Source organism: Rutilus rutilus (genome assembly GCF_951802725.1).
Source record: "Rutilus rutilus genome assembly, chromosome: 19".
Classification (NCBI taxonomy): domain Eukaryota; kingdom Metazoa; phylum Chordata; class Actinopteri; order Cypriniformes; family Leuciscidae; genus Rutilus; species Rutilus rutilus.
Genome location: NC_140232.1, coordinates 26,314,943 through 26,334,052, shown reverse-complemented (window position 1 = coordinate 26,334,052; position 19,110 = coordinate 26,314,943). Strand labels below are relative to the sequence as shown.

Sequence of the window (19,110 nt, the reverse complement as noted above, 5' to 3'; positions counted from 1 at the left end):
ACTTTGAAAATTGGCTTGACAAAGCCTTTTTACAGGTTTAAGGTTTTATAAGTGTTATGTCGTTGAATACTTGGGCAGTGTAAAGAGAAATCAGAAATTTTAAAGAATGTAGACATTTCTAGATAGAATACTATGAAATGGTCATTCTTGTGATTGATGTCATCAGAGGTCAATCAACGATATTAATTGTCAGTACAAATAATAAACTTATATGCTATTATTGTGTACATACTATTGCACTAAGTAAATGTATGGCATATATATATATGGCATACTGTATAGCTTATATAATACACACATACATACAGACTTGCTTAGTTTGCATTATAACTTGTATGTACTCTGATTATATTAGGTCGTTTCCATCTTTTAATAGTATGATAAAGCTTGTTTTTATTTAGAACTAATATATAGGCTTAACTAATTTTATTCTCATTTACCTTAGCCTTATATTTCGCATTGCTTAGTCTGGGGGCTTGCAGAAAACACCTTTGTAAGAATGTGTAAGTGACAAACGTATGAATGTGTGAATGTCTATGCCAATTATTTAGTAGGCTATAAACCATGCAGACTAATGGGGGTCCATGAACAGGCCATATCTAAACCCCTGTTTGCTGTAAATCTGTTTGAAAAGTGTGCCAAAAGTTCTGCGTGGATCATTGGCTCCCTGTGCGCATCCGGGTACTGCAGCACACAGCCAACCTATGAGGCCGAAGACACCAATATGGCGGAGGTAAGCTGGATAGCTGGAAAAAGTATTCGTTTTTAAATCCATCTCTTTTACGATTCGGTATGATAGCTATGGCTTTCGTTGATATATATTAGAGCATCATGTGTATACGGCTGGAGTTTTAGTAATAATTGTGCAAACTGACGATGGTAAACCGGTTTAATTGAAGAGTGATCTATCAGGATCGGAGAGGCCTCTGAATTTCATCCCCGTTAGCTCACAGGAAAAAAACAAACAAACAAGAAATCGTCGGCTGTAATTGATACATTGCTCGATATAAAAATCGTTTTCATGACACATTGGACTGTTTTTTAAAGGTTTAATCGTGTTTTAATATATTGTGGGAATGCATATGGCTGTTAACTTGCAGGAAAGGTTTGTTTATAGTGTGTGCAAAATGGGATTTTGCAGTGTTTGGAGAGGATGACAGCATCCGATAGATGATAGCTTTTTGGTTTGTGTCAGTAATTTTGTTGCATTAATAAATAGATAAGTGTTATGATGTTTTATAAGAGGGGACATCGTCTTGAATTTACGTTGATGTACATTTGCTGTCACGGGTTTTAATTTAAAAGAAATTTGCACGCAGACGGGTCTAAAATTGAAAATTCATTCGGTGTCAGATGTTTGTGCTGGTAAATGTAGGCTACTATAATTTATTTTGCATCATGTTATAATCCATTATTTTTCTGCTTTCTTTTTCTTTATATCTGTCTGTACAGGCTTCCTTTGGGAGTTCGAGCCCTGGTAGGTTCATTGTTTTAGTGAATTGTTTATTATTCTTATTATAGTATTGTTAGTATTAATAAGATATGGGTTTTTAAGTTTCCCATACTGCTGTCTTAGCTAAGAAATACTTAAAATCAGAAAATTTGCATTATCAATTGACAGTTTTTGGTAGATATTGGAATACATTATTTCTATATACATTAAATCAGTAACAGTGTTTCATTTCTCTTCCCAGTTGGCTCTTTGTCCTCAGAGGATCACGATTTTGATCCAACAGCTGAGATGTTAATTCATGAGTATGACGACGAGAGAACTTTGGAGGAGGAAGAGCAGTTGGATGGAGAGAAGAATTTCAGTGCAGAATTGTCAGACTTGGAGAGGGTATTGATGCATTCATAACAATTCACTTTTTAACTCATTTGAAAGTGTATGCATTGTGTTAACTGTTACAATCAATGGATGATAAGGGTCATATTTCTGCTGAGATACATTTATTTTCTAACACGAACAGGAGGGGAACATGCCGATCGAGGAGTTGTTGGCTATGTATCGTTATGAGGCATCTGTCAGTACAGGGGCAGGCTCTAGCATGGACAGTTCTTCTGTTGAACTAGCTGATGATCTGCCTGACATGACCCTTGATAAGGTAATTAACATGATTTTGCTTCAGGGCCAGCCAGGGGAAATTTCCAACAAGATGAAATCACTAATTGTCTTCTGCTGCAGGAGGAGATAGCGAAAGATCTCTTGTCAGGAGATTATGAGGAGGAGACCCAGTCCTCTGCTGATGATCTGACCCCTTCTGTTACCTCCCATGATGCCACAGACTTCTTCCCTAGAACACTTAGATGTGAGAAGAATCATTACTATCTTCTACTAGATCAGTTTGGGTTTTTACATGTTAATTTTTTTTTCTTCTGAATGCTGGAGGTGTTTTAAAGTTTAATCATTTAATTCATTATAAACTTATAGAAAGTGGTAAGGGGTCATAATAATTATATTTGCATTTCTTAAACTTCTATAGACTCCTTCAAGCATATTTTTTGCTTTTTAAAGGTATATGCAAATATATTTAATGTACTAAAAAAGGGGTTGGGTTTTTTTTTTTTTTTTTTTTTTGCTCCAGCCAACGCAACATATGATGGTGATAAAGAATCTGAGGGGGAGGAGGACGGTGTGAGCAGTGAAGATTCTAGAAAGGTTAGTATCATATTATTCAAATGTTGTATACATTCTCTTAATATATATAGATACATCCTTGATTATAAATGTTTATTTTTTTTATATTCTAATGTTCAAAGGTTTGTGGTCAGTACGAAAAAAAAAAAAAAAAAAAAAAAAATTTTCAAATGCAAGATCAACAAATTTAAAATACAACATAGCTAATCCCCATATCCGAATATTGTGAAGTTAAAGGTACACTTTTATTTGTATTTTTTCTGAATTAACAAAATTTAAATAACGAGTCAATACATCGTTCATAGCCGCGTTTCCACCGAAATTAGCCAGACCAATTTGTCCCAGGAACTTTTTTTCCCCCAGACCTGTTGCTGTCTGCGTTTCCACTGCGGCCCAAAGTACCGTGAAGACTAGGCAAATTTAGTCCTGTGAAGTAGGACTTCCCACTGGATTTCATCCTCTGAAATTTAAGCTTAATAAAGTGTGAACCTCGTCGTCGGTCCACCGGTCATATTTTTTAAACTCCATTGTTGATTCGAATAGAAAACAACTCTTACTGCACGCACCGCAACGGAGTCAACCAATCAAAATGCGGCATGAACTCAACCAATCAGCATGTTCAGCGCCCAAGTCCCACCCCTGAAAGTTTCTGAACTTTGAAAAAGTACTTCCTCGCAAGCAGGGATTTTCGGAGGGGGAAATATTTACCCGGAACTTCATTTAGACCCTGGTTCCTTCAGTGGAAACACAGAGTACCACCCCAAAGTCACTAGTCCCTGGGGAAAGTTCCTGCGGTGGAAACGTGGCTAATCTTTCTTCCAAAATATGTTTCGTCTTACCCTGATTCGCTGTGGTAAGCGTATTATAAGTGTTTAAATTTGAGACCTGTCATGATGGTTTTCATTGGAAATTGAAACATACGTCACTGGCCTTGTGCGTGTTTCGTCATATCCATTAATAGAGAAAAATTGCTCCGGCTACTTTGCAGCATGTATGGTATAGGAGTGGCATAGGTTAGTAGTCATAAAGAGCGAGAAAGGTTGACAGAGCACACTAAATCTAGAACCTCCAGGGAATCACCTCAAATCATCCAAACAGAGGAGTCTCTGCTGGCAAAAAAAGAATGAGACATGAGCTTGTAATAAAGACAGAATCAATCAACATTGCCTTGGCTTTTTGGAGATGGTGAGAAGAGAACTTAGGGATTTGAAATGTAAAAGTGACGTGGAAATGGCGTTTTTATTACTCAACTGTTGAGTAAGGTATTTTATTGAACTGATAAATTGCCATATGTAGCTCTCTTAACAGTTCCTTATAAAGCATTATCTATTGTGAAAGGTCATTTATTATGGTTGTTGTAGTTCCATGCTAGAATTTATTTAAGGAAGTACTGTAAATTAATGAGAATAGCTGGAGTAACATCTTTAGCTAGTCAGCTTGAAATCGTTTAGATCTAACTGGTTATATCTCTTAAGCCTAGTACTAGTACATTTACATTTAATCATCTAGCAGACGCTTTTATCTAAAGCAACTTATAAACAAGGAGAGAAAAAGCAGCAATCAAGCCAACAATAGGGCAACAATATGCTAGTGCTGTGACTAGTCCCAGTTATTTCAGCACAATACATATAGACATTTTTTTTTTAAGTAGATGTATATAATAGTAAGTGTTAGTATTAATGGGTCAAGTGTTGACGGAAAAAAATGTGTCTTCAGCCAGCTCAGCAGCTCGAGTTGAGTTAGGCAGGTCATTCCACCAGCTTGGAACAGTCAGGGTAAAGGTTCTTGAAAGTGATTTTGTTCCTCTTTGGGATTCAAGGATTTGTATTGTCATTCAATACACGGTTACATGAAGGAATGAAACTACGTACTAAGATCCTAGTCAAAAGCACAAGATAAAACATTAACCAATATGTCTAAGCAGTGTCATCAATAAATAGCATAATCAATAAAAACTAGAATAAACAATGCAAGAATAAGTAATAAATTAGTAATAAATAACATAAATAGTCAAATATTATTGCACCTAAAAAATCTGTAAAGTAGACAGTATTGCACATAAAAAGTTTAAATAGTACTGTTATTTTAAAAACATTGAAACCGTATTACACATGCAAGTCTGTTGTTGCATGCAAAGTAGAAGAACAAAAATTTGTCAGTCGAACAGCCTCTGGTAAAAAAAACTGTTCCTGAGCCTAGGTGTTCTTGCCCGTATAGAGCGCAACCTTCTTACACAAGGCACTGTGGCACTTGCAGGACGCTGAAGTAGTGAGTTTAGGTATAGGGGAGCCGAGCCAGTGGTTGTTCTGTAAGCAAACATCAGTGCCTTGAATTTGATGCGAGTGGCAGTTGGCAACCAGCGCAAGTTTATGAGGAGAGGTGTGACGTGTGCTTTCTTCGGCTTGTTAAAGAGCACTCTTTCTAGATCAGTTGCAGAGTTTTGACAGTGCATGCTGGAAGGCCTGCCAGAGAGCATTACAATAGTCCAGTCTGGATAGAACAAGAGCTTGGACAAGGTGTTGTGTAGCATGCTCTGATTGGAAGGTCCTGATCCTCCTAATGTTGTCCAAGGCAAATCTGCCGGACTGGGCAGTTCTAGAAATGTGGTCTGTGAAGTTTAACTAATCATCGATCACAACTCCAAGGTTCCTTGCCGTCTTGGATGGAGTTACGGTTGTTGAACCTAGCTGAATGGAGAAGATGTGATTAAGTGTTGGGTTGGCTGAGACCACAAGCAGTTCTGTCTTTGTAAGGTGGAGTTGAAGGTGGTGGTCTTTCGTCCAGCAAGAAATGTCTGTCAGGCAGGCTTCGATGCGATTAGAGTGGGTTTCTTAAGCAGTGGGGTTACTTGAGCCTGCTTAAATGCTGTGGGAAAGGTACCAGTGTTAAGATAGGTGATTTATGAGCAGTAGGATAACCATATTCATCCGCACAGTCACATCTCCTATAGGGGTGAAAGTTACATAGTGTACCTTTTAATAATAGTCGGATGTGAGGATTGGCTATGTTGTATTTAAATTAGTTGATCTTGCATTTGTTGGACTGTAAATGCCTGATGAAGGTCATAGGATTGAAATGTCGCTAAATAAATTAACTTTTGCAAGTTGGGATAGTGTGTGTGATTTCTTTTTCTAGATTATTATTGAATTGGGTTTTGATAATTGCCTTTGTCCTACGCAACTATCAAGTACTTGCAGGTGTGTTAGGTTAATTGTTCATTGAAAATATTTTTGAAAGAAATCTCTTATGCTTACCATGGCACAATTTATTTGATCAAAAATACGAAAAGACTAGCCTGGGTTTCCCCATGCTGCCTTGCGCGCAGCGCAGTTTTATTCACGCTGCTAGGCAGCCTGGACACCATGGACCAGATTTGCCCCTCAAAAAGGGAACCAATCACAGAACGGGGAGGGAGCAGCAAGACGATGACGACGTCTATGCGACACACCGAAGCAGTTTGTTTATATCTATGGATCCAACATGGCATCAGACGCGAAGTTACCTTTCGATGCAGCCTTAGATAGTGTTCTAAGTAGTTTAGAACGCAAGTTTATTGCGTCTTCTTCCTCGTCGAATTTCTGTCGCTCTACATACGTCATCTGGTATAATTGAAACGATTGGCTATGAGCTACGTGCAGGCGCATTTGATAGACATTCGTATCGCCCAATAAACAGCTCTGGGCATTCGTAAACCACGCCTCAAATACGAGAAAATGAACATGTGGTTCCCAGACCACGTCTCAATGAGAAAGAGGTCTGACGTTAGCCAGGCTACGAAAAGACTGCAATCTTGTGAAATATTATTGCAATTTAAAAGAACTGTCAATTTTAATATATTTAAAAATGCAATTTATTCCTGTCATCATGGCAAAGCTAAATTTCAGCAGCCATTACTATATTTGTAAGTAAAAAAAAAATCTCTTGAACCATTATAAATGTTTTTACTGTCACTTTTGAACAATTTAATGCGTCCTAGTTGAATAATAGTATTATAAATCATGCTGACCCCAAACATTTGAACCATAGTGCATGTTGTGGTTCATGTAAGTAAAAAAGTTTGATAGTTAGTCTTAATCTTTTTAATCATTTTTATTTCAGGAAATAATGGTTGGGTCTCAGCATCAAGCAGAAGTTCCCATGGGGCTTAGCCACTATAATGAGGATGAAAAGGGTGAGTGTTTAAATTGCTTAGTGAGACTTTTAACTGAAATAAACCATAGTAAACACTATGAATCATCAGGGTTGGGTTGAAAATATTGATGTCTCGATTTTAATCGATTCTTATATTGATGAACCGATACTGACTCTTAAATCCCAAGAATCGATGCTGTTTTCAGTTGATGGGTGAAAAAAACTCGCAATAGGTTTTGTGCTTGTTACTTTTGATACGACACAAAGTCGTAGCTTTCAAATTCTGTCAATTTGATCAGGAAATTCGAACAATAAATAGCGCATTGGCACTCTTTAATGTGACGTGACAGATCGCTGTTTAACCCAGAGTTTAAGCAAAGCGGCATTGCTGAGTGCATGTGAAAGGATCATCTCTTCTGCTATACTTCTAGTTATAGCACAAAATAAACATGAATGAACATCAGAAGGTATGCTGAAAGATACAATAGTACTTACCGAAATGTATCACGTCTCATGAAATCACTCAATCAGTGTTATAACCGTGAAAAGACATCAATAAAACAGCTCAAACAAATGTCACGTGATGTTACATTTACCTCAGAAAAGCCATTCAATGTCAATAAACTTGTTAGATAGCTAGATAAATGATTGAATCACAAATAAATCACTGTGAATGAGACCAATTTGAATGTGTGTTGTTGTTTAAAGCGTACGAGGAGGACGATCAGCTGCTGTGGTGTCCTGACGTGCTGTCAGAGTGTAAAGTGAGAGACTACCTCAGAGAAGCGCTGTCACAGTCTACAGATGACGGCACACAAGATTCCACATCTGAACACATACGAGATAACGAACAGGTATGTGCTCTCTAAAAGCTCCCATTAATTAAAAAAATTCATGTAAAAATCTTCCGCCCATGTGAGAGCTGCTGCTATGGTTTTAATTGCTTTTTTTTTTTTTTTTTCATGAACTCATTTCTAGGCCTTGTTTGAGCTTTTAAAATGTAATTACAACACCCGCGAGGCACTGACGCGATACCGCAGTAATGTGAAGACTTTGAAGGGTAGGCTGTTCAGTACAGTATCAGCTTTTAAAGCTTTTGTACCTGTAGTGGCATAAATGTTCACTTTTCTTTGTTGTTTTGATAGAAGAATCCCCACCATGGTCAGAGGATGAATGTAGGAACTTTGAACATGCGCTGCAGATTTATGAGAAAAACTTCCATCTTATTCAGAAACACAAGGCAAGTGATGTGTGTTGTCTTTTTCACTGGGCTCATCAACTGTTGTTGTTTTTTCTATCTACACTACTGTTCAAAAATTTAGTAAAGATTAAATGTTTGGGGTTGAAGTTTTTGAAAAAAGTTTCTTATGCTCACCAAGGCTGCATTTATTTGATCAAAAAATACTGTAAAAGCAGTTTTCTATTTTAATATAAAAAATATAAAAAAAATCCTTAAAGCTGAATTTTCAGCACCCATTACTCCAGTCTTCAGTGTCACATGAACATGGTCCTTCAGAAATCATTCTAATATGCTGACTTGAAAAATGTAAAAGTATCTTTAGATCTATTTAATTTGTAATTGCTGAATAAAAGACACCGATGTACTAAAAACAGACTTTTTTTTTCCTTTGCGTTTTTCGCGCACTGACAACAATGTTGTCAAATGATCCCGTTCACACAGATTGGCAAATAAGACTAAAAACGCTGTATTATGCATGTTGGTGAGGTCACTTTGTAAAGTAACATAATATGCCTATAGACTGAACACATAAGCATGCGTATGACATGACCGTTTTCACAAATTTGTGTTTTTTGTAGTTTGTAGTTTTCAGGCCCTTTTATGTTAATTAATGCATACGCAATAAATATGCATAAATTAGTATGCAGTGATAACTGTACATTGTAAAAGTAACTCTGGTTAGTTATGCAGACATTATGCACTTTATTTTATTTTTTATTGTTGTCCATGGCTATATTCTCATAGCTTTTTTCTTTTTTTTTCAGGTTCAGACACGGACTGTAGCAGAATGTGTGGCTTTTTATTACATGTGGAAAAAGTCGGAACGTTTTGACTACTTTGCTCAACAGAACCGATTCGGCAAGAAGAAGTACAGTTGTTACCCGGGTGTGACGTAAGTGCTGGGATGCGAAATTGGTGCTTTTTGCCTGTTGAGTAATGTGTGTTTCAAAGAAAGTAATTGTTGGTTGTGTCCTCAGAGACCTGATGGACAGGCTGGTGGATGAGGCGGAGGGTCTGGCGGTGGACAGCTCTTTATCCGTGTGTTCAGCAGGAGCAGGGGGAAGGATGGAGGCGTCAGCGGAGCAACAGCTCGGACTGCTCAACTCCATCACTGCCAGCGACCTCACAGGTGAGCTCAGCTGCCACAGTTGTCATGATTCACAGATGATTTATTCTTAGGAATTTATTAGTCATTTATTCTGGTTCTTTTAATGAATCACTCAAAAAGGTGATAAAATGATTGTTAGCAGTTTGAATCAGATGAGCCCTTCACTGAGTTAACTGAATCATTCAGAGCAGCTACTAAATCATGTCTAATTTACTGACTGATTGTTCATTCATATAACAAAAGGTTATTAAAAATACATTTGCCACTGTCTGTCTGTCTTTTTTTTATTTTATTTTAATTTTTTACTTTTTTTAACATTAAAATAAATTATATTGTAAAAACACTATTGTAATGCTGTCAGCAAGAATTTCTTTATCATACATAACTGTTTTTTGTATAATGTGTATAATGGTACACTGGTGGTCAAACGTTTTGAATGAGTTTTTTGGGGGGTTTTATGAAAAGTCTTATACTAACCAAGGCTGAATTTATTTGATCAAAAATAAAACAAAAACAGTAATATTGTGAAATATTACTGTATTTTTGATCAAATAAATGCAGTCTTGACAAGCATAAATTACTTCTTTCAAAAACATGAAATTTTATTATTCCAAACTTTTGACCGCCAGTGTATATTTGTAGAATTCTAACATATGCAGTTATGCATTTTGACAAGATACAAAATGATAAATAGTCTGATGTATAAAAATGCTTTTTTGTTCTTTTTCTTGCAGCCCTTAGTAACAGCGTAGCAACTGTGTGCAACGGTCCAGGAGACATGAGCTGTATGGACTCCCCTTATTTCCCCCCTCTGGAGAGTTTACACAGAGGAGCCATGAACCATGATGACCAGCTGAGCTACGCCACAAGCGGAGACAGCGGCTGCCTCAACATGCTGGATTCTGGCTTCTACCGCTCAGATCTGGGTCAGATCAGCGTGTGCAGCACCAAAGACTGCGAACGGCCCTCCAAGAGGCTCAAGATGGGCCTTTCGGAGTCCTTCATGAACGATGTGTCTGTTACTAACCTGGGCGTGGACTTCGAGGGCAGACGCGCACATCGCATTACGGGCACCACAATGGCGGTGTCGGTCACAGACTTCAGCAGCATAGGGAGCGGTGAAGCCAACGGTTTCATCAGCTCTCATTCACGACACCACCAACACACTGCACTTCAGTCTGACTGACTCCTTTCTGCCATCCAGACACTGACTCATCTGCTCACTGACTATTAGTTCTTTTTTAAATTAAGAAAAAAATATCTATATATATACCTTTTGGTTGTTTTTGATTTGTTTTTGGAATATGACATCAGTGATGTCTTTATTGTACAGAGCTAAGAAATCTTGATTTCTCAAGAGTTTAAATAGCCATTTATTTTTCTGGTCCTTCAGATATTTAATATCCTTTTTGTCTTTGGTGATATACAGTTAAACCTAAATGCTGGAGCTAAAGTCTCTTACTGTACTCATCCCAACGCCTGCATCTTTGTTTTATTGTCTCACGGAAAAATGGCTGCCGCCAAAACTGCGTTTTTGTTGTTGTTGTTTTAGGCTTTTCATGTATGTGTGTCTGTTTCAAAAATGGGTACTTTTTTTCCAGAGTTTACACCGCCCGAGATAGACTAAGCCTTGGGAAATGTAGCATTTTGTATATCAGGAAACTGGCTTTTGTAAGTGAAAATAGTGAGGAGGAGTATTACGTTTAAACAGAGCACTTTGTATCTCGTTATTGGTTGGTGTTCGAGTTAGGATTTTTTAAGTATAAGCTTTAATAACTCAATTAATTGTGGTTATCTGAACATTTAATAACTTTTTTTTTTGGGGGGGTCTGATCTTTTTGCGGAATTGTTATATTTTGTGCATTACCAAAATTTTGCTTTTATTTACATTTTTCTTTATTCTCAAATTTCACAATTGACTGAGAAGAACATTAATTGAATCTATCTCAGAATTGTAGATTTTCCAGCCCCCAAAGTTTCTTTTGGTCCAAGATTTGGCACTCAAGTAATAATATAACCTCCAATAACATTTTATGAGACTGATTGGCTCTATGGGGCAGTTGCCTGCACTCTACAGTATTAGCATAAATCTTGTATAAATATTAAACTGTGAGAAGTGTGCAGGACATTTATGATTCCCCTTTGAACATGCAAAGCTATATACATGCTAGTGTACCTACACAGGTTTTTTTTTTTTTTTTTAACAAATCATCAGTAACGTCTGCTGCTTTAAACTGCAGGCGCTTTAGTACCAATTGAACCAGTGTTATTTTTTTTTTCCAGCTATGCATTATGTATATTTTGTAGCTGCCAGGGGTAATGAGAACACCTGAATGTCAATTGAGCTAATTGTTAATCACTCTGGACCTCTTTTTTATGTTAAGCTCTCTATCTTAAGTTCTTTACCATTGTTGTGTATTGTATGCATGAAGCAGATTGGACTCTTGTTGATCCTTTGACATATTTCAAGCTGATTAATACTAAATGCCAAAAAGCAATCAGCTTGCCGCACTGTATCAAAACCGATACTGCCTCTGAGCTCGAGTCCTTCCTGTTATTTGCGTTTTAAAACAATTTACCATAGAATTAATTTGTATGCTAAAAGCCCTGACTTTGATTGGGGTAATGCAAAAATGCAAAAAAAAAAAGAAAAGTTTTTGTTTTATGGCAATAATATGTAGATATGTATAGATTGTTATTCTTCTGTAAGTCTTACAGTATCCATATCTTATTCTTGCCTTTGTTTCTTTACTGCAGTGAGACGTCAAAAACATGCATGCTCATGGTTGTCGTTTGCAAAAATACCACACCATTTTTTTTTTGAGAGAGAGAGAGAGAGAGGTGTGTATAAATGGCACATGATTTTTGGACACTCGCATTTAAACCCATTTGTTCATCTCTTTGCTTTCATTCGTTCACAGTGATTCTCACACCCTTGATACCTACCGGCTGCTAATAGTAATGTGAAGAGTCTATTTTCTATTGAATGCACTGCAGTTCCAATTATAATTTGAGTTGAAAGAGTTTTGTGCATCTACATAGTTGAGACATCGGGAAGTACTCTCGTTGGTAGCATGTTCGGAGCTGCGATTACAAAAGCTGATTGAAATACATCCATAGATGCTATTGTTCCTTGACGGGATAGAAAGCACTACAAAGAGTTTATCTCTGTCAATCTTTTTTGTTCAAAATGTTTTCAGTGTCTGTACATCAAGCATAGAACTTTATCATGCACAACAAATGTAGTACTTGGTGCTCATATAAAAAGTTTTTTTATTTTCATACTTAAAAAGTCTCTGTGCTCCTACTATTCTGTATTAGTACTTTTTATAAATGAAACCGTACACTTCAGCAAGATTTGCTGAAGTACATTGACAGTAATTTCACCCTCAAATGTTTTGCCTATTGTTTCATTTTAAAGACGAACTAAAATACCAGAATGTACAGGTTGTTTTGACCTATCGAAGTAAACGTTTTACATCTTAAAAATATTGCGAAAAGTTTGGTAAAGTGGATGTGTGTTTTATGTATTTAATTTAGAAATTTAAAGAATTATTAAATAGAGGTTTTCACATTCAACCATGGATGACAATGGTAAAACTTGTGAATAAAACAAACAAATCCTATAAATGTATATCCATATATATATATATATATATATAAATACACAGACAATCATAACATTACAGAATTATTCAGATATCTCTATTGTTTATAAAATATGTACATATAATTGTATTGCTTTGTGGCTGGTTTTTCATTATTTTGTATTTTTGTTGTACTTTATTACTTGGTGTAAAAAGCTCCAGAAATAAAAGCTCTGGAAACAAATGTGGTAATTTGACTGAAAATATCCTACTCAGTTAAATAAAAAAAATAAAAAAAATACAGAGATGGTGGTTATGATTAGATTAAATAAGAGAAGACAACTGAAAACTTTCAAAAATGAGTACATATTTTAATCGTTCCGATTTGCAGTACTCTGTGATCTATTTTGTTCATAGATCTGTAGACAGCTGGCACTGAATGCTTTTCTGAATCCAGAATACAAAATGAAATGGAAGAGGAAGTTCATCAACTCTGTTCATGATGGTCAGAAGAGGTGCTGGACAGAGTGGCCAATACAACACAGATGGATTGAAGAATAGGAAGGCAAAGAGTTTTGCATTTTAATGTAAATACAGAGCAATTGTTAAATGATAATCTGTATGTACAATATAACTATATTTAGATGACATTATGAACTCCTCTTATACTGAGAAGAAAATACCAGTCAACAGATTTTCCACAAATAAGGAGTCTGAATAAACTGGACCAGACGAGTCACTCTGGTCCGCCTCGCTGCAAAAGAGAAAACAAGCTAAGGTCAGTGGTTTATTCATATTCTGGTCTATTTTTGTTCTAAACATTACAACATTTATAAAGGTGTTTATATTTCTCCACGCTCCAGAACAGTGCAGATATAAAGACTGTTAAAAGTGAAATGCAATGCATTCTTCATATTCTCTCAAATGTAAATGATTGTGAAATCATGGTTCAATGAAATGAAAAAAGATTGTGTCTTTTCAAATGGTGTAATCTGAACAAACGAATGAACACTAACCTGGATGTAGTCCATTTCATCTAATGCAAGGGTTCTTCTGCGGTATCTCTGAGGGAAATCTTTAACTACAGAGACGCTGTCAGGGGTTCCCGGCAGTCGGCTGATGGGTGCCGGTGGTCTGGGTGGAGGTGGTATTGACGTTGCAGGAGGAGGTGCGGATGGGGAGATCTGTGGGAGACTGGCTGAAAGCACCTTCAGTGCCTCTTGTACTGGAAATACAGCAGGAAAAAAACAAAAAGTTACCAACAAACTCGTAGCGCCAGCTTTAAAGTTTGCTACCATGCTTTAAAAACTAAACTGGTCTTACGCTGTTTCTATTCATATCTTTCAAATAGGTCTGTCTCAGTTAAAATTGGTAATTACTCATCACCTTCAGTTCCATTATCATGTGGACTCCCACAAGGGTCCATACTGAGTCCTATTCTATTTTCCTTATATATGTTACCTTTGGGTTCTATTTTCAGGAAATATGAGATCACATATCACTGTTATGCGGATGACACTCAAATGTACGTCCCACTACATCCGCTTGATAAGTCTTGTTCCAATCTTGTAAAGTGTCTCGATGAGGTAAAGTGCTGGATGGCTAAGAATTTTCTCCACTTAAATGAGAGCAAAACTGATGTTGTTGTTTTTGGCCCTTTTGGTTTTTCACCACTTATCTCGACTTATTTGGGACCACTATCCAGAAATGTTCACCCATGTGCAAAAAATCTGGGTGTATTTTTTGACTCAGAATTAAATTTTACAAAACAAGTGAGTGCTGTGGTGAAAAGTAGTTTCTACTACTTAAGATTAATAGCGAAAATGAAACCTATGCTCTCATCGAGGGATTTGGAGACGATCATCCATGCTTTTATATTATCTAGATTGGACTATTGTAACGTGATATATTTGGGACTCTCTCAGTCATTGCTGAACCGATTGCAGCTGGTTCAAAATGCCGCTGCCAGACTATTGACCAATACGAGGAAGAGTGATAGAATCACTCCAATTCTAACATCCCTTCAATGGCTACCTATCAAATTTCGGATCGATTTCAAGACTTTAATATTCATTTTTTAAATTTTAAATGATCTCGCACCCTTTTATCTAACTGATCTTATTATTTTGCACCAGCCAGTAAAGAATCTGAGATCGGCAGATAAATTATTGCTCCGGGTACCGCGGTCCCGACTCAAACGGAAAGGTGATCGAGCCTTTTCGATAGCCGGTCCTAGGTTATGGAATTCCTTACCTCTTGCCATCCGCTCCATCCCCACATTACATTCTTTTAAAACGGCTTTAAAAAAGCACTTTTATAGTTTGGCATTTAACTCCGACCTAGGAGAGACCTAAATATATAAATTTTCTGTTGTTGTGTTTTGTATTCTCTTTGTTTGGTTTTATTGATGGAATTGTACAGCACTTTGGGCTGCACTTGAGGCAGTAGAAATGTGCTATATAAAAAAATAAACTAAACTAAACTAAACTAAACTAAACTAAACCAATGCAAGTATGCTAAACATGTACCACAATGGAAACTAGGTAAACAAAAGAGAAAAAGTTTGGTGTCTTAAATTTACTCCACCTATTACGAGGAGCAGTTAATGCATTACACAAATAAAAACGATATATTTCACAGAACAACGGATGCATTACATATAATTACAATGAGGTTATTACTTACCATTCGGCCTAGGGACGCTGTTTCGATTTGGAAATTTAATTAAAGGTGCATGAGGTCGCACAACCTGCAACGGAATAAATGTAATGAGAAAAAATTAACAAAACAGTTCTGCAGTGACTTCTCTACAACCACAGACTTATATACTTGTCATATTTAGGGACTGCATTTGATGTACATAATGCTTAACGTGTTGCTGAGATTATATTGTGTTTTACAGATGTTAAATAAAGCGATAAACAGAGCCGAAACTGGGTCTGTCCACAAGGGCATCTGTCAAACCAGTGAAATCAATGCATTTTGGTGAAGTAAAAACACCCAAAAATAAAATGACTGAATACTATGCGGATAAGAGATCACCGTTTAAACAATGAGCAAAATTGAGCGAGATGTCACATCAATAAAGATCGGTATACAGGCTGAAACAAGTGTTTACCTGCACGACCCGACTGGCAGCTGCCATCTTGCCACTCACTTTGCTTCCCATGACGACATTCGATCACTGCTTCCGGTTCAAACCATAGAGTTCAAACAGACAGACTTACATTATGAATACATTATCAACCTGAAGAGGGCACTGTTGTATTAAAACTTAAAAGGACAAACCTTTTTTTACAGTCTATGGGACAAACGCGACAGACAAATAGCGATGGGAAGTTCGAGTCATTTTCGCGAATCGGTTCTTTTGAACAGTTCGTATCAAAGAACTGGTTAAAAAAATCTATTTGGTTTTACTACTTGTGATCGTTTGACTTGTTTTAACGATAAAAAACATGTTTTAATATTAAAAATAGTGGTAGTAATGATGATTATGATAATGTTGATGTTAATAATATTAATAATAATGCTACAGCCAACGGTCTATCAAACAAACCAGTCACGAACGAATTGTTCAGACCAATTTGGCGAAACGGCTTAAATGAGTCACTGAAAAGATTCGACCCAAATAAAGAGTTGACATTTGGCAACCAGACGAGGTCATGTAAGGACTATCATAAAAGGCAATTAATGTTTAAATATCGCATTAATTATTCAGAAGTAACAACAACCGTCATGTTCGATTCTGTGGCAGAGAAGCTGTCAAATTAGCTGCATCAGTAAATCGTAATGAATGAACTTGAAACAGTCTGTCAATTCATTGACATATACATGCGAATTCATGAGCTTTAATATCACACATCAATAATACATTACTGCAGAAAAAAACACAAAATGAATTCACTGTACCCTTACCCTAGCTCATCCTGCTAATATTCATTACAAGTGGTTCTGGCATTAAAATACCGTTACATTTACAAATATATAGATCCACGCTTTATAATAAGCACAATAAACATACATTCTTACCATCAATACGCTATCTAGTTGAGCAATATAACCTTATTTTTCCATGTTGACCTCCGAGACACTGTACAGTGAACACCGTCAAGATAGTCGCCTGTGAACGGCCAATCCTTTATTTCTGCTCATGTTGGGTTTGATGCAGGTGGGCGGGGTTTTGTGGATCACCCAGTCACATGATCGTCACGTGACGCCAAGACTTCCTGGCGGCAGTTTCGGACATGATTGTAGGTTCGCGGCTTGGAATCTTGTAACAAAAAAAGTAATATTAGTAAACAAAAACATCCAGAGCAAGAACCGGAAGCGACAGTAAGTGATAATTTTTATTTATTTATATAGGTTTTATGTCTGGGGTCTCTTCAACAGATGTCTGAATGGGATTATGTCCCCCCCCCCTGCACAGACATACAAAGATGAGTTCCAGTAGTCATGATGGACCCTCCTCAGACCCTGACCCTGCTGAAATAAACGGCCTGACCGATCCATCATCAGCTTCTGATGGAGTGACACCCACACGTTTGCTAAAGTGATTTTCTATTGTTTTATTTGTATGGTTTGTTGTTATCGTCTTGCACCAATTCGTAGAGTACAAATGAACAGTGTACAACTTTATGTACTATATATTATAAACATGTTATAGATAACAATGTTACTATACTCATTCTGTTTCTTGTATGTCTTGTTTTTTTTCAAGAATGAAAGAAATAATGGAAAATCAGTGTTTTGAAATGAACGTTAAAGTCAGCATGGGTAAGCTTACATTTATATGTGAATAAACAACACACTTATCTAAAGATTAACCACTAATAATTATCCTAATGATAATTGTGTATAATTCTTAGGAAAACACAAGGAGTCATGTGAAGCTGATGCAGATTTGTAAGTGTGTTTGAATTTATTAATACATCTGTATGTTTATACTGTGTTAAAATAATCCAACATTGATCTTTTTACCAATCTGTAGATCCAAGTATGAAAGTGCAATAGAGCAGGCAAGACTCTCATACTTCAACAAAACAATGGTATTAAACAGGTAAAGATGCTGTGGTATCAAGCTTCTTTTTGCAATACAATCTCATATGGTGTCCATGTTAAAATGTTTTTTGTGTGTGTTCTAGAATGCAGATTTGGAATGCCATCATTGAAAAGATTATTCAGAATGATGCAGATGCTGAGTGAGTGAATCTTAATTTAAATAAATCGAATCTATGTAGTCTGATATCCAGTTGTCCCAACAGTAAGCCGATCTTTCATCATACAGGGCACTAAAGGAACTGACCAATCAGAACACTGAGCTCTGTGAAAAGACCATGAAAATCTTAAAGGTGGGACATTCCATGTTCTGCTATAGGTTTTAGAAAAATTCATTTTCATATATATGAATAATTCCATTTTTAAACGGTTTTATGGCCATGGAATACTTAATTGCTGATCTTTTTTCTCTCTCTCCAGGAAACACGAGAGCTTCAGGACCAGATCACAGATGTTCAAAAGGAAAGACTTGGTACTTACTAAGGCCCAGATGGAATCATATAGACCTTTCAGACACAGTATTTTCTGCTCTGATTTTTCAAACGAAAGCCCTTTAACCTTGGTTAATGTTATATTTTGACAAGATGTAACATCGGATGGGTCAATTTGTAAAAGAAAAAAGAAAGCTACTCTCATGTTTTCAGTATGCGGGTTAGTAGAAAACAACCATATCTCATTCATGTTTTCCTAGAGCTTAAAGGACGAATTAAGAAAAAAATGCTGGAGATAAATGAGTTGAAACAGGTGAAGGAAAATCAGGGAGAGGTCCAGCAGAGAGCCAAGGAAAGAGCTGAAGCGGTTCTGCAGAAATACCAGAAAGTCACCACCATTTTACAAAATGTGCTCCGGGTACGTGGCTTCTCAATGTTTGCTTGTGTACTTGTCTTCATTTTTATTTAATCTGTCTTGCTTTGTTTTGTTTTTTAGGATCACTATGCATTTTGAACCTCTTTGTAATAAAAATCTTGTTTTTCAGGGAATTATACTGGCTAGTAAAGTCAACTGGAGGGATGATCCTAAATTAAGAGACATTGCGATGGGACTAGAAAACATACCTAACTGAAGAGGACCTATTTGAACACAGTTCTCTGATTAATGTATATAGTTCACCTGTTACCATGTTCAGTGTAATGGTTTCTTGTACATATATGTCAAGGACTATGGCAAAGATGTTTCACTGAAACATGCACAATGTATATTTAAGATTTTCATAACAGCTCATTTTATATATAATCTGTAGAGAATATTTTAGAAACATCCTGAATGAGATATATTAGATTAAATCAACTCCATTTACAGATGAAATGACCTTCAAACTGATGCTTAATAAAAGTAACATGAAACCATGTTC

General features: G+C 36.5%; 3 protein-coding genes across 6 annotated transcripts; 2 read left to right on the top strand and 1 right to left on the bottom strand.

Moving 5' to 3' along the window:
- Positions 1-592: 592 nt before the first annotated feature.
- Positions 593-11,751, top strand: mier3b (mesoderm induction early response 1, family member 3 b). 2 transcript variants are annotated; one of them, XM_084389905.1, is made up of 13 exons: positions 593-733; positions 1,453-1,477; positions 1,695-1,840; positions 1,971-2,105; positions 2,186-2,309; positions 2,586-2,659; positions 6,737-6,809; positions 7,478-7,623; positions 7,748-7,829; positions 7,915-8,009; positions 8,774-8,901; positions 8,987-9,138; positions 9,852-11,751. In XM_084389905.1, the coding sequence occupies exons 1-13, from the start codon at positions 725-727 to the stop codon at positions 10,301-10,303; spliced, it is 1,641 nt and encodes a 546-aa protein (XP_084246031.1). In that variant the 5' UTR covers positions 593-724; the 3' UTR covers positions 10,304-11,751. The 2 variants fall into 2 exon arrangements, with proteins under 2 accessions (XP_084246031.1, XP_084246032.1); XM_084389906.1 differs by having other exon boundaries at positions 667-733; positions 7,918-8,009.
- Positions 11,752-13,051: 1,300 nt separating this feature from the next.
- Positions 13,052-16,874, bottom strand: kgd4 (alpha-ketoglutarate dehydrogenase subunit 4). Of its 3 annotated transcripts, none has more exons than XM_084389909.1 (5): positions 16,734-16,874; positions 15,823-15,891; positions 15,390-15,453; positions 13,721-13,929; positions 13,052-13,458 (listed from the first exon to the last, which is right to left on the bottom strand). In XM_084389909.1, the coding sequence occupies exons 2-5, from the start codon at positions 15,871-15,873 to the stop codon at positions 13,441-13,443; spliced, it is 342 nt and encodes a 113-aa protein (XP_084246035.1). In that variant the 5' UTR covers positions 15,874-15,891; positions 16,734-16,874; the 3' UTR covers positions 13,052-13,440. The 3 variants fall into 3 exon arrangements, with proteins under 3 accessions (XP_084246035.1, XP_084246036.1, XP_084246037.1); XM_084389910.1 differs by having other exon boundaries at positions 15,823-15,888; positions 16,734-16,873; XM_084389911.1 differs by having other exon boundaries at positions 15,823-15,905; positions 16,735-16,837.
- Positions 16,855-19,106, top strand: cenph (centromere protein H; the record flags this gene model as incomplete). The annotated part of the gene is made up of 10 exons (XM_084389908.1): positions 16,855-17,036; positions 17,131-17,253; positions 17,422-17,477; positions 17,570-17,606; positions 17,692-17,760; positions 17,846-17,902; positions 17,989-18,052; positions 18,180-18,231; positions 18,451-18,608; positions 18,736-19,106. The coding sequence occupies 10 exons, from the start codon at positions 16,855-16,857 to the stop codon at positions 18,820-18,822; spliced, it is 885 nt and encodes a 294-aa protein (XP_084246034.1). The 3' UTR covers positions 18,823-19,106.
- Positions 19,107-19,110: the final 4 nt, after the last annotated feature.

Bases quoted from the DNA above. Each gene is read 5' to 3' on its own strand.
- kgd4 (XM_084389909.1), bottom strand. From the start codon at position 15,873: ATGGGAAGCAAAGTGAGTGGCAAGATGGCAGCTGCCAGTCGGGTCGTG. The intron at 15,454-15,822 runs GTAAACACTTGT...ATTCCGTTGCAG, and splicing joins CTGCCAGTCGGGTCGTGCAG to GTTGTGCGACCTCATGCACC. The intron at 13,930-15,389 runs GTAAGTAATAAC...CTGTATTTCCAG, and splicing joins CAGCGTCCCTAGGCCGAATG to TACAAGAGGCACTGAAGGTG.
- mier3b (XM_084389905.1), top strand. The intron at 1,841-1,970 runs GTATTGATGCAT...TAACACGAACAG, and splicing joins AATTGTCAGACTTGGAGAGG to GAGGGGAACATGCCGATCGA. The intron at 9,139-9,851 runs GTGAGCTCAGCT...TTTTTCTTGCAG, and splicing joins CACTGCCAGCGACCTCACAG to CCCTTAGTAACAGCGTAGCA.